This window comes from Molossus molossus, unplaced genomic scaffold (genome assembly GCF_014108415.1).
Source record: "Molossus molossus isolate mMolMol1 unplaced genomic scaffold, mMolMol1.p scaffold_m16_p_17, whole genome shotgun sequence".
Taxonomy (NCBI): domain Eukaryota; kingdom Metazoa; phylum Chordata; class Mammalia; order Chiroptera; family Molossidae; genus Molossus; species Molossus molossus.
In genome coordinates, this window is record NW_023425352.1 from 5,219,166 (window position 1) to 5,231,859 (window position 12,694).

At 52.4% G+C, this 12,694-nt stretch overlaps 1 protein-coding gene across 5 annotated transcripts in view; it reads left to right on the forward strand.

The window, feature by feature from the left end:
• The window catches only part of PTPRE (protein tyrosine phosphatase receptor type E), a 133,930-nt gene extending 123,620 nt beyond the window's left edge, over nucleotides 1–10,310 (forward strand). For 2 of the 5 annotated variants that reach the window (XM_036264543.1, XM_036264544.1), the window contains exons 10-17: nucleotides 998–1,133; nucleotides 1,387–1,527; nucleotides 1,851–1,944; nucleotides 3,447–3,523; nucleotides 4,188–4,322; nucleotides 7,371–7,496; nucleotides 8,326–8,492; nucleotides 9,582–9,958. In XM_036264543.1, the coding sequence (XP_036120436.1) occupies nucleotides 998–1,133; nucleotides 1,387–1,527; nucleotides 1,851–1,944; nucleotides 3,447–3,523; nucleotides 4,188–4,322; nucleotides 7,371–7,496; nucleotides 8,326–8,492; nucleotides 9,582–9,882 (1,177 nt within the window). In that variant the 3' untranslated portion in view covers nucleotides 9,883–9,958. Of the gene's footprint in view, nucleotides 1–997; nucleotides 1,134–1,386; nucleotides 1,528–1,850; nucleotides 1,945–3,446; nucleotides 3,524–4,187; nucleotides 4,323–7,370; nucleotides 7,497–8,325; nucleotides 8,493–9,581; nucleotides 9,959–9,983 lie in introns of those variants that run through there. The other 3 variants (XM_036264547.1, XM_036264546.1, XM_036264548.1) reach the window with 3 other exon arrangements.
• The last annotated feature ends 2,384 nt before the right edge of the window (nucleotides 10,311–12,694 follow it).

Sequence of the window (12,694 nt, forward strand, 5' to 3'; positions counted from 1 at the left end):
CACGAGCCCTGGGCCAGCACCACGTGGCCCTGCAGCTTCCATGGGTGCTCCTCTGGCCCCCACCTGCCGGCAGGGTGTCTGCCTGGCTCTGCACCGGCGTTTTCCTCTCTGTTTGTGAAGATAAGACTCCGTGGGGGCCTCCTGTTCCGTCTCCTCTCCCTGTGGGGGAGGGGGTCCATCCCAGGGGCTCTCCGCTGCCCCAGCACCACAGAGGCTGGCTGGGGGGAGCAGGACGGCCCCCTGCCCCTAGGAGTGGGGACTTCACTCATGAAGTCGTGAGGCTTTGGTTAAAGATCACCTTCCGTTCCCAGAGTGGCCAGCCCTGCGAGGCTGGAGGCAGTTCTGGTGGGGGCGGCAGAGTCTGGGCGTTTCGGGTTATCCACTCCAGGAAGCTTTGCTGTGGGCATGTGTGCCGAGGCCTGGGTGTGGGGAGGCGGGGTGCACTGTCGGCACCGGCGGGTGGCCATCCAGACAGGACCAAGACAGGACAGTGTTGGGAGGGAAGGGAATCTGAGCCCTGGAATGAAGTTGGGGCAGCTTCCCAAGGACGAGATGGCTCCACAGACACCCTAAGCCGAAGACCTGGGGGAGCACTGGGGTGCCCGAGAGCCGCTGGTACCTTCTGTGGCGTGACCTTGGCTCAAGGGCCTCTTTTCTTATAAAGAACCAGGAAAAGCCGTATCTAGTGTGACAGTTTTTTAAAAAGCTAATTCCACAGCTGTAACGAGAAGACAATACTTGGTAATAGAGGGGAAATTATCTGTACAACACCTTTTAACAGTTTCTAGATAGTTTTTTAAACTAGGATTGTGGCGCCCTCTGGTGGCCTCAACATAGATTTGCTCTTCCATCACCCAAACGTGGTTGCATGAAGTGATGGGGGCCAGTCTCCCAGGGAAGGGCGGGCGTGTCCCTCTGTCCTGGGCGTGTCCTGAGGCTGCCATTTGCTTTGGCGGGAGTGTGACTCAGGGCATGGCATCTTTCTCTGGCCCTGCAGCGCGGGCGTGGGCCGGACGGGCACCTTCATCGTCATCGATGCCATGATGGACATGATGCACTTGGAGCAGAAGGTGGATGTCTTCGAGTTCGTAGCAAGAATCCGCAACCAGCGCCCTCAGATGGTTCAGACAGATGTGAGTCACCTCCTCTCTGGCCCAGCCCTCCACCCCACGCCCATTCCTGTCTTCACAAGGCAAACCCAGCTATCCCCCGATTGTGCCTGGGGGAGACCGTGCTCAGTGATGAGGATGTTATGTGATCTTTCCTCAAGGTCATAAATGGTCGCTCTTGCCCCCAAACTGCCTTCTTTGCTGGGAGCTGCTGAGCCCCAAGTGCAGGCCAGGGGCGCAGGGCTCACGCCAGGGCCCGCCTGCCGTGTGTCCGCAGATGCAGTACACATTTATTTACCAAGCCTTACTGGAGTACTACCTCTACGGGGACACGGAGCTGGACGTGTCCTCCCTGGAGAAGCACCTGCAGGGCACCACCACCCGCTTCAACAAGATGGGGCTGGAGGAGGAGTTCAGGGTGAGTTCCCGGCTCCGCAGGAAGGCGGCCGGCTTACAGGAAGCTGCTCCCGTGCTCCCGGCTGACCGACCGCAGAGATGCGGGGTCCCCCCCCCCCGCTGGTGTGGGAGCTGCCCTCCGTGACTCCCAGGGAGGAGGAATACGGGCTCTCAGAGCAGCAGCCGGGGCCAGGAAGGGGAGAGGGTCCTGCATACATTTTATTGCCCGAGACCCGAAACTGTCTGCACGGGGAGGCAGATGCTGGTACCTTGTATTAGGAAGCTGAGGGTGTGCTCAGGGGCGTCAGCATCTCTGCTTCATGCTGTGTCCTTCTGCGACTGCAGAAACTGACGAATGTCCGGATCATGAAGGAGAACATGAGGACAGGCAACTTGCCAGCGAACATGAAGAAGGCCAGAGTCATCCAGATCATCCCGTGTAAGGCAGCCCTGGGCCTCGGGTGAACCCCAGCAGGGCGGGGCAGGGCTGTTTCCCTGGGGCTTGAGTCCCCGAGGAGTCACCTTTCACCCTGCTCTGTAGACCAGGGTCAAGGGCAGGGCACCCTCTGGGCCAAGGGCTCCCCGGGGCTCTGCCGGGTGCTGGGAAGGGAACACCTACCTGTGAAGCTGTGAGTGACGCTGACAGTCCTGTGTGTCGGGCAGCTGTGAGGGCTCAGAGCTGGGGGAGGGAGGGCTTCCTGCAGCAGAGCCGCTCTGGCCGGGACTCGGCCTCCGATGCTGCGTTTCACCGGATCCTCCTCAAGCCTGGGCGAAGGCCTGGCATTCACGAGAGCAGGAGCCCGGCTCACCCAGGCCGGGAGCAGAACCTGAGGGAACTCAGCTGAGACCTTCCAGGAAAAGGCCCCGGCGTGGGCCAGACGGGGGCAGGGTGGAGCTGGGACACCGCAGGTTTGGGGTGAGGGCGCCACTAGGAAGGGACCGCAGTGATCAGAGGAACCATGGAGGTTGGTGCCACCTTGAGAAAAGGGACGGCCTCGTTCAGACACCCCCCGAGGGACCCACAGCCCACAGCACCGGCGAGGTTGTAAACAGACTTGCTCTAGAGGCCACACTGGGCACAGAAAGCGCGTGGGGATGCGGGTGTAGATTTCCAGTCTCAGACTCTGGAGTGCTTGTGGCCGGGACGTCCCCGCCGGCTTCTCTGGGTTGTCTGTCTGCCCACGTTCGTTTTACCCTTTAAATGCAGGACATTGTGCCCGGCCAGTGTGGCTCAGTGGAGCGAGTGTCGTCCCATGGACTGAGGTCCCACTTGATTCCCAGTCAGGGCACATGCCTGGGTTACAGGCTTGATCCCCAGTAGGGGGCGTGCAGGAGGCAGCCGGTTGATGTTTCTCTCTCACATAGATGTTTCTCTCTCTCTCCTTTTCTATCTAAAAAAATCAATAAAAACATTTTTAAATGAAGTATTTGTAATGCATATATATATGTATATGCATAATTTTGTTAATCCTCAATGATATTTTTTTCCATTGATTTTTAGAGAAACTGGAAAGGAGGGAGGGAGGGAGAGAGAGAGCAGCATCAATGTGAGAGAGACACCTCAATTAGTTGCTTCCCACACGTACCCCAACTGGGGCTGGTGATTGAACCTGCAACCCAGGTACCTGCCCTTGACCAGGAATCGAACCTGAGACCCTTTGGTGCCCAGGCCAGGGCTGTAATGCTCATATTTTTATATGAATTATCTCAATTCATGACAAATGAAAACCATAACTGGGTTCTTCACAGAGCTGTCCTGACGAAACGCCCCCTCAGTTATGTGGCTTTAATTCACCTGTTTTATAAAGTCAGCCTTCTGTGGCGTTGACCTTGCTGAGTGACTTCGTTAATAAGTTGTGTATTTGGGAAGCTTGCAGCGACGAATTACAGTTTGTAGAGCAGGATGGTGTTTCATAACTAAAGGAACATACTGCCTTGCAGATGACTTCAATCGCGTGATCCTGTCCATGAAAAGGGGTCAGGAATACACGGACTACATCAACGCGTCCTTCATCGACGTAAGTCCCGTGGCCCGGCTGCTCCGAGCGAGGAGGACCCGTCCTCAGACCCTGACGAGTGTGCTGTCACAATAGAGAGGCTCGACACGCCTGCGGAAATCCGAACCATTTCGTTAGAACTACTTGCTTAGAAAAAATGAGTAATGAACTTTGGAAATAGAGGAGAAAGATGTACTGCCAAGTATTGCACTGTTTTTTCGATGACACCTTCCCGTAGGACGGTGTGATGGGTGGGAAGGTCACAGCCAAGTCTGTTAGGGTTTCTGGGTGCAGATGAGAAAACTGGGTCGAAGGTCTCTTGGGCCGAGTGGAGGAACTGGGATTTCAGCCACTTCCTCTGATCTGCACCCGGGTCCTTGAACAGCTGTGGTGCTAACTTATCTGTACGACTGGGCAACGTGTTCAAGTCCGAGCTGCCAGGTGCTTTGCCAGCTAGCCGCAGGCAAGGGGCCGGTCACAGTCACCATTCGAGGTGATGGGTGGTGAGGCATGTGTTCTGCAGAGGAAGTGGGCATCCTGACCTGCTTCCTGAGTGGGTGCACGTGGGCGTTGCCCGCTGGGGCCCGGCCCCGGCTGTTGTCCTGCCCCAGCTGTGCTAAAGCCCCGGGTCCGGGCGCGGAACCGACGAAGGGAGTCAGGCTGTAACCTCTGCTCCCGTTCGCAGGGCTACCGACAGAAGGACTATTTCATCGCCACCCAGGGGCCCCTGGCGCACACGGTGGAGGACTTCTGGCGGATGGTCTGGGAGTGGAAATGCCACACCATCGTGATGCTGACGGAAGTCCAGGAGCGAGAGCAGGTCAGGCTGCCAGCGGGCCTACGGGCCGTTAGCGCCCACTAGGTCCTTCCCACCCATGTGACAGCTCTTCCCTGCAGACGTCCTGCCGCTCCAGGGGCTGAGGTCCAGCCGTAGCTAGAGGGAGGTTGGAGCTGCAGAAGTCTCCTTTCACTCTCTCTTTTCTTTTTTCTTAATTGATTTCAGAGAGAGCGGGAGAGAGAAATATCGATGAGCGAGAACATCGATTGGCCGCCTCCTGCACGCCCCCCACTGGGGATCAGGCCCACAACCGGGGCGTGTGCCCTGAATGGGAATCGAGCCGGCGACCTCTTGGTGCAGGGTCGACACTCAACCACTGAGCCATACTGGCCAGACTCTTTCTTTCTTTTTCTATCCATAACTACCCACGAGATTTTGTTTTTAGATTTTGTTTGACATGCCTTGAAATTCCACCATTTTATATTTGCCACAAATACAAATTTGATCGCAGTCTATTGGAGAAAAAGAGACATTCACTTTTTTCAAAACGTAAAGGCATAGGTATTGATACGTGTGCCTACTTGACTTTGTCCTGGTCGAGTTGAATATTTTCGTTTTCCCAGATTTCTGGGATTATGTATCTATTTAATAATATAATAAGTACTCGTGAACCCGCCATCCAATTGAACACCCAAACCTTTGCCAATAATATAAACCTGTCTGCATGCTCCCCCAAGATGTAACCACTGTCCTGGATTTGTGTTTTGATTTCTTTGCTTTTTAAAAAACAGTCTTATTGAGATATAACTCCCATCTCATACGATTGCTCTTTTTAAAGGATGCAGTTCAGTAGTTTCTAATCTATTCACAGAGTTCTGTGGCCAACCCCCCTCTAATTCCAGATCATTGTCATCACTCCAGAAAGAAACCCAAACCCATGAACAGTCACCCCCCGTCCCTCCCTCCCCATAGCCCGGCCACCACAAGCCTCCTCTCTGACTCTGGACTTGCCTGTGCTGGACAGTTCATGACAGTGAAATCACACAGCTTGTCTCATGTGACTGAGCTCTTCCCTCGGCACAGTGTTTCCGAGGTTCAGCAGGGTGGTGGCCCGAATAAGCTCTTCACTCTTCTCTGCTGACAAATACCGTGTGTTCCAGTGAGCGGCTGGACCACCTCGGTTTGCCCATTCCTGGGCCAGCAGACATTGGAGTAGTTCCCACCGGGGCCTCTCCTGAGTCACACTATGAACATTCATGTTCAGGTGTTCACCTGGGTGTATGATTTTTCCTCTTGAATAAATACCTGGGTGGCATTTCCGGGCCAGGTCCTAACTCTGTATTGCAACTCCTGTGATTTGCAGTTTTGAGGAACGGCCAGACTACTTTCCAAAGCAGCCGCCACCTTGTACATTCCCACCTTCTCCCCATCCTTGTCAACACTTATTATTATCTGTCTTTTCGGTTAAAGCCATCCCAGTGGAAGTGTTCTGTGCTTTTAAAAAAAACCCTTTTCTATCATATGTGTGCGTGTGTGTGTGTGTGTGTGTGTGTGTGTGTGTGTCTAAAGAAACTGCTGGTCACTTTTGCTTGCTTTTTGCTGTGTATAAAGGGTATCATTTCAGAATGTATTCTTCTGGGACTTGCTGTTTCCACTCAGAATTGTGCTCTGATATTTTTCTCTGTTGATGCCTAAAGCTGGCCTGGTTCATCACCCTTGCATCATGTTCCACTACATCAACCAGACATCGGGCACCTCGCCTAGCCCATCTCCTGTCGTGGGCACTGGGGTTGGTCCTTGTGTTGTTTGACAAGCAGAGCTGTGGGTACACCCTTGTACAGGCTCATGCCCCCGAGGAATTCCGCTGCCTTGGAGAGTGTGAGCAAGTTGGCATCTTCGCAGCAGCCCCTAATTGCTGTCCTGAGTGGTTGTGGTTTCCTGAGTGGACACGGGCAATGCTGGGAGCTTCCATTCATCCACATATCCCATGTTCTCAGGCAGCCTCACTATGATCATTGGATACGTATACATATCATCTTTTTTTGTTGTTATTGTTCATCTTCACCTGAGGATATTTTTTCATTGATGTTTTTAGATAGAGTGGAAGGGAAGGAGGGAGGGATGGAGAGAGAGAGAAACATCAGTGTGAGAGAGACACATCGATGGGTTGCCTCCCACTCGACCCCAACCAGGGCCGGGGATTGAACCTGCAACCCAGGTACATGCCCTTGACTGGGAGTCAAACCTGAGGCCCTTTGGTCTTCGGGCTGACGCTCTAACTCTGAGCCAAACCCACCAGGGCAATATCATCTTTTTGCAGCTTCGGTTTGTCTGATTCCGAGGTCGAGCTTTGCCCCGTGTGTTTAGAGACGGCATCGCTCCTCTGTGCAAGGGGCCTTCTGCCCCGTTTCCCAGCCGATTGTTTGCCCTTGTCTTGTTTCATAGGATTTCTGCACTGTTCTGCGTGCCAACCCTCTCTTGGCTTGATGTGTTCCAAGTGCCGTGTCTCAGCTGGCGGCCCCCTTTCCAGTCTGAGTGCTGTGTGCTGAGGAAGTGAAGTGAACCTCATTGTCGTCTGCCATCTTCTGTGTCGTGATTGGTTAGCTCTTTGGGGATCTTATTTATTAAATCCTCCTCTGCCCCCCCAAATGAGCAGATATCCTCTGCTTCCAAGGCTTGCGTGGTTTGGTTTCTGCCTTTAAGTCCTAATCTGTCCAGGCTTGTGTCTGCGAAGGTCCTGGGCAGCCACAGAGGCCCTGCTGGCACCCGCTGCCAACCCCGCAGGGGCCGGGCATTCCTGTCGGCCCTGTGCGCTGCGAGTTAGGACCCCAGCTGCATAGAAAACATGTTTTCAAGCTCCACCCATCGAATAATCTCTCCTTCCTGCCAGGTCCCTTCTGTCCTGTGTCCACGTGTGTTCTCTTCCCTTTCTCGACAGGCATTCGTGGGCATCCACTTTCCTATTCATGCCATTTTCTTGGTCGGACAAAACATGTCAGACCGTTTGAGAGCAGTTCTGCGTCACAGAGTTAAAACTGCTGACAGCAAATTCTATATCACTAGGCTTCAAGTTGTCTTTTATCCCCCAAGGATAAGTGCTACCAGTATTGGCCAACAGAGGGCGCGGTGACGCATGGAGACATAACGATTGAAATAAAGAGCGACACCCTCTCGGAAGCCATCAGTGTACGGGACTTCCTGGTCACGTTCAATCAGGTACTGCTGCCATCACACTGAGAGCTGTGCCGGAGCGCACACGGCCACCCCCAGGCTCGTGGTTTTTCCTCCAGCCCTTCCCGTCTCAGCGTGGTGACTAAGGAGCCCTGTTATCAAGGGGCAGATCTTCTGTAGAATTCAGACCTCCAAGGTCACGTGCCTCCTTGCTGGGGGACCAGGATGATGGGGCAGAGTGGCTGACTCCAAGAGGTGGCCCACTGCCCACTCCCCACTGGGGGCAGGGGGAAGCAAAGGGACAGATGAAGCCACAGAACCTCATCAGGGATCTTTGTCAGGTGCCTTTTCAGAGCCCCTGACTGTCTTTGTCCCCATGGGGTCTGGGCCAAGAATGGGAATTCTGAGGGTCAGTCATAAGTAAGGTGACTCATCTGTGGGACTTCGTTCCGAACTCAGAATGGTCAGCCCAGCAGAGACCTGGCTCACTGACGACTGTTTCCATCCATGGCAGTCACAGGACAGCCCAGAAACTACTCACAAACCACTTGTTTCCAGCCTTCACGGGTCCCGTGGGGTCCTGGCTTCTTACGAGAAGGTCTCAGTCTCTCAAGCAGAGTGGCCAGGGGTGTCCAGGGATGTCCTCTGCGTGTCTTGCTTCCCACTCGGAAGGAAGCGCCGCCAGCCTGTCCTTAGGGTGACCACAACCTACAACAGCCTGACCGGGACCCGCAGGCTGGCCAGGTGGTGCCAAAGGCCCGCAGAGCTCTGGTGTTGTCCTGAGTCCCCAGGAGGGCGGGCGGCCCCGCAGCCTGTTCCGGCGCAGAGAGGGGCGGGTGCCCCAGCAGCCCTGAGATGCCCTTTCCTCCCACAGCCGCTGGCCCGGCAGGAGGAGCAGACGCGCGTGGTGCGCCAGTTCCACTTCCACGGCTGGCCTGAGATTGGGATCCCGGCCGAGGGCAAAGGCATGATCGACCTCATCTCCGCAGTGCAGAAGCAGCAGCAGCAGACCGGCAACCACCCCATCACCGTGCACTGCAGGTGAGCGCCCCCTGTTGGGGCCTGCGCAGATCACACCCAGTTCGCGGCTCCCAGTGGCAGAGTTTCCCTAGACTGTATTCACACAGAACCTCACATACATGCTATCTTATCATACGTGCAGAATGCATTCAGTGGGAGGAGTTAGAGATGACTCGAACATGCACTTAAGCCATCAAAGAAATTCCCAAGCACGGCTTGGACAGACCCACTCCCAAACTTCCAGAAACTTGTCTTCATTTTGAAAGATTGTTCTGCTTCGGGGTGATGGCTCACCCCCTCGTCCTTTCCCCTGGGCACCGGAAAAGCAGCTGGTGCCCTGCCAGTAGCACCGCAGGAGGGTTCTACACCTGGGGATGCGCCTGGGTGCACCTCTTGCCTGGTCAGCAGGTGGAGGACACGCCTGTTTCCAGCCCCAGGTGCCGCTGTGAGATCACTTAGAATAAACTAGAAGTGAGTTCTTCCGGGTTCTGCCCCCCGAAGCCCAGACTGAGTTTAGAACAAGCTGGGCAGCAGAGACACACAGGTGTAAGTGTCCATAGGGCAGACTTGGGACGGTCCCTGCAGGGGGCGGGGGCCTTAGGGTCAGCCCACCTTACAGCTCCTGGGAGCTGAAGAGAGAGGGTTCGCATTTCTAACAAGTTCCCGGGAGGTCCATGCTGCTGCTGCCTGGGGACCCCACTCCGAACCACCGGCTGCCCAGGAAGATGGGCAGTGGTTGCAGCAGCTTAGTCACTGTGACTGCTCCTGATCCCACGCATGAGATGTCTGTCTGCCGTCATTAGGGGGTGTCTGTCTGCCGTCATTAGGGGGTGTCTGTCTGCCGTCATTAGGGGGTGTCTGTCTGCCGTCATTAGGGGGTGTCTGTCTGCCGTCATTAGAGGGTGTCTGTCTGCCGTCATTAGGCGGATGTTTTATGAGTTCTGTGTTGTTGCCTCTTGGTGAAAAGCTAAGCTACATAGAAATGATTGTTAAAAGGCCACTCACATCACCCTCACGACGGGCTTCAGCACCAGTGTGTGGGGTTGGTGCTGTCCGCTCGTCACCCCCACCAGCGGGTGGTCCCCTGCACTGAGCACTTTCTCTCCGCAGTGCGGGAGCCGGGCGAACAGGTACATTCATAGCACTGAGCAACATCCTGGAGCGAGTGAAAGCAGAGGGACTGTTAGACGTGTTCCAGGCTGTGAAGAGCCTGCGACTCCAGAGGCCGCACATGGTGCAAACCCAGGTAACACACCGAGTGCCGGGCGTTCCCAGAAAACTGGAGAAGCCGAAACTGATTACTGACGTTTTCTCTGTGGGGAAGCAGATTCGCTGGGAAATGCTCATGTGCCTGGAAACGAAATTATGCAGCAGAAGCCGCTGTGCCCAAGGGTGCGCGGTATTTCAATGACCAGTCAGACTTTTGAGGTCTTTTTGAATGTCTCTCCTAATTAAATTATTCAAGTAATTTTTAAAATGTCATTTTAATGTATTCTTGCTTTTCTTTTTCAGGAACAGTATGAATTCTGCTACAAAGTGGTACAAGATTTTATTGATATATTTTCTGATTATGCTAATTTCAAATGAAAATTCCTGCCTTAAAATATTTTTTAATTTAATGGTCAGTATATTTTGTAAAAATCATGTTAATTTATTTCATAGTTGACATTAATATCCTTTCTGATTTCTTTGTATATATCTTGTTATGCTTTAAAGACCACTTGCTGTAAAGTTATTACGTCTTAAACATCCCCTTTTAAAAACTGGAATAATGTATTAAGGTCAAATAATACCCCATAAAATATATATTTCTGCTAATATCAGTAAATATTTTAATTTCTCATTAGATTCATATCATTTGATTTTTCACATTCAGCACCTCTAAATATTATACATTTTAATATGCCAAGTGTGCTTATACAAAATACTAAACACCACATGTATGAGAAAACAGCTGGGGACTCAGAAATCAGTTGAAAATTCACTTTCCTAACACTGATTTTACAGCCCTGAGCAGCAGCATTTTTTTGGAAGGCAAACAGTTCCTGAAGATACAAGATACAGAAGGCAATTTGTAAAGTCCTCAGCCTCAACCCATGTGGTTTACCTTTACGTTTTAAAGATCCAAGGAGACCTTACTACCTGAATCCAGGTGTAAAACACAGCACAGTAGTTAGTGACTATAGTGAGACTTAAATATGCATTTATTCAGGGCTGAGTCTGTGCCACCGTGGCTAGGTGACAGGTGAATACGCTGGTGGCCCTGTTCACCCTTGTCCTTGGATGCAGCCAAAGCAGCCATAGAGCGGCCCTCCTACAGCGCCACCTGCTGTCCATCCACCTCTGTGTTTGGCTCAGATGAATGCATTTCTCACCCCCCTCCCATTGGCCACAGCTGCCCGGTGGGCGGGGGCTGGACCTCAAACCACTTCCCATCCCAGATGTTCAGATGAAGCCCAAAGTCCAACACCCACAGAAGCAAGGAGCACATGCTTGGTAGAAAGAGCAGAACCCACAGGCAATGATGCTTGAAACTTTCTGAGGAGCATTTTGGTACTTAAAACCCTCTAGTAAAAGCTAAGACTGTTTGTAAGAAAAGAAATCTTAAAATCTAGATTTATACAGTTTTTTAAAAGTCCCACTCTTCGGTATTTAATTAAAGAAAAGAAAGGCTAACTTATTTTTGGATGGATACTACTGAGTCCTTGGACACTGGTAATAACGATCCCACTGCCGGGTAGGATTGGCTTATGGGGTGAAAAAAGGGAGGAGGGGTGAATGTAGAAAGTTTAATTGAGTAACTGATCTTTCTATGGCCGTTTGGTGCCTAGCAGATGAGCACAACATAAAATAGAAGACACCTGGTCTAACTTACTGAAAGCATTTCACATGATATCATTTGACATTTCCACTGAAAACTGATTGCACTGTTTCTCCGAGCTCATTGCCAGTGAGCACAACGGACCCTGGGCTGGGCTAGGTTCTAAGGACAGGCTCACAGGTAATCAGGTTTCTGCCTCTCCCCGGCGCCCCACCCAGGGGCCAGAGCAGGCACCCAGCTCAAAGGACAAAAGCACAACTTTGTGAGGGCTGCCGTGCCCCCAGCCAGCCACAGCCCTGGGCGGCTCGCTCCGGCTGAATGCAGTCTTTTCTCCCTCTCCGAACAATGAGTCCGCACTTGAGTCCAAGAGGAAAATGCAGGGAGCTTTGCAAAACCTGCCAGTTGACCCCATTTTTTAAAATGTTTTTTTCTAAATTGGTATTTTAGAGAGAGAAACATTTGTTTTCATTGTTAAAATCCCAAGCCCAGAGACTTTCTTTGACTAAAGGAGCAGAGAGACGGCAGAGTTTTCATTCAACACCAATCGGAGAAACAGAACTGGCTGGTTGTGACGAGGGCTACTAGTCATTTATTTGAGAAGTCAAAGTTGAAGGTCACGGATTTGGGTCCCAATTTAGGAGCTGTCATCAGATTCCTGCACGTCCTTTAATGGTCTTCCCGGCATGTCCAGTGTAGAGCCGAGGACCTCTGCAGGGTGCCCTCGGGCAAGTGTGCCCCACCGGTGTTCTCACCCCCGGGGCCATCCCTGGTGTCCACTGCAGATGTCCTGGGGCCATTTGGCCCTTCCAGTTCCAGAAACAAGGCAGAAGCCACCGTCCCTTGGACACAGGCTGCCTCCCCAGGTGGGGGGCAGCCAGCCTTTGCCTTTCAGGGAGGCGCTGTAAGTGCAGCCTCCTGGCCTCTGCCCAGGCCCGTCCAAGCGTCTTGGTGAGCACTCGGGGACTCGCTGCCTGTCTGTGCAACCCAGACGTGAGCTCTTCTTCCCCTTCAGTCAAAGAAAGTCCCCTGTACATAAAGCAGCACCATGCTGACCTCAGTCCCCCTAGCGTTTTTCTACGTTGCATGCAGTTGAATCAAATGCCAAATAGTGATTGGAAGACCCCCGTTCTGATCTGTGCGCTTTATCAGTCACCGTGTGACTCACTTGACTCTCCGTGTGCTAATGAAGAATGCATACCAGTGTTTTAAAAGGTATTTTTATGTGTTTTTAAAACTTTTAAAAATGAGCCTAATATCTGTTTCAACATTTGGAGACATGCCCACGTTATTTTTTCAAATGTCTGATGACTGATACTTTTGTTTAACTATGTTGTTTAATTTACGTGCAATCTTTATATGTATGCATTTGTGTAAACTATCAGACTGTCCTTTATTACATGTA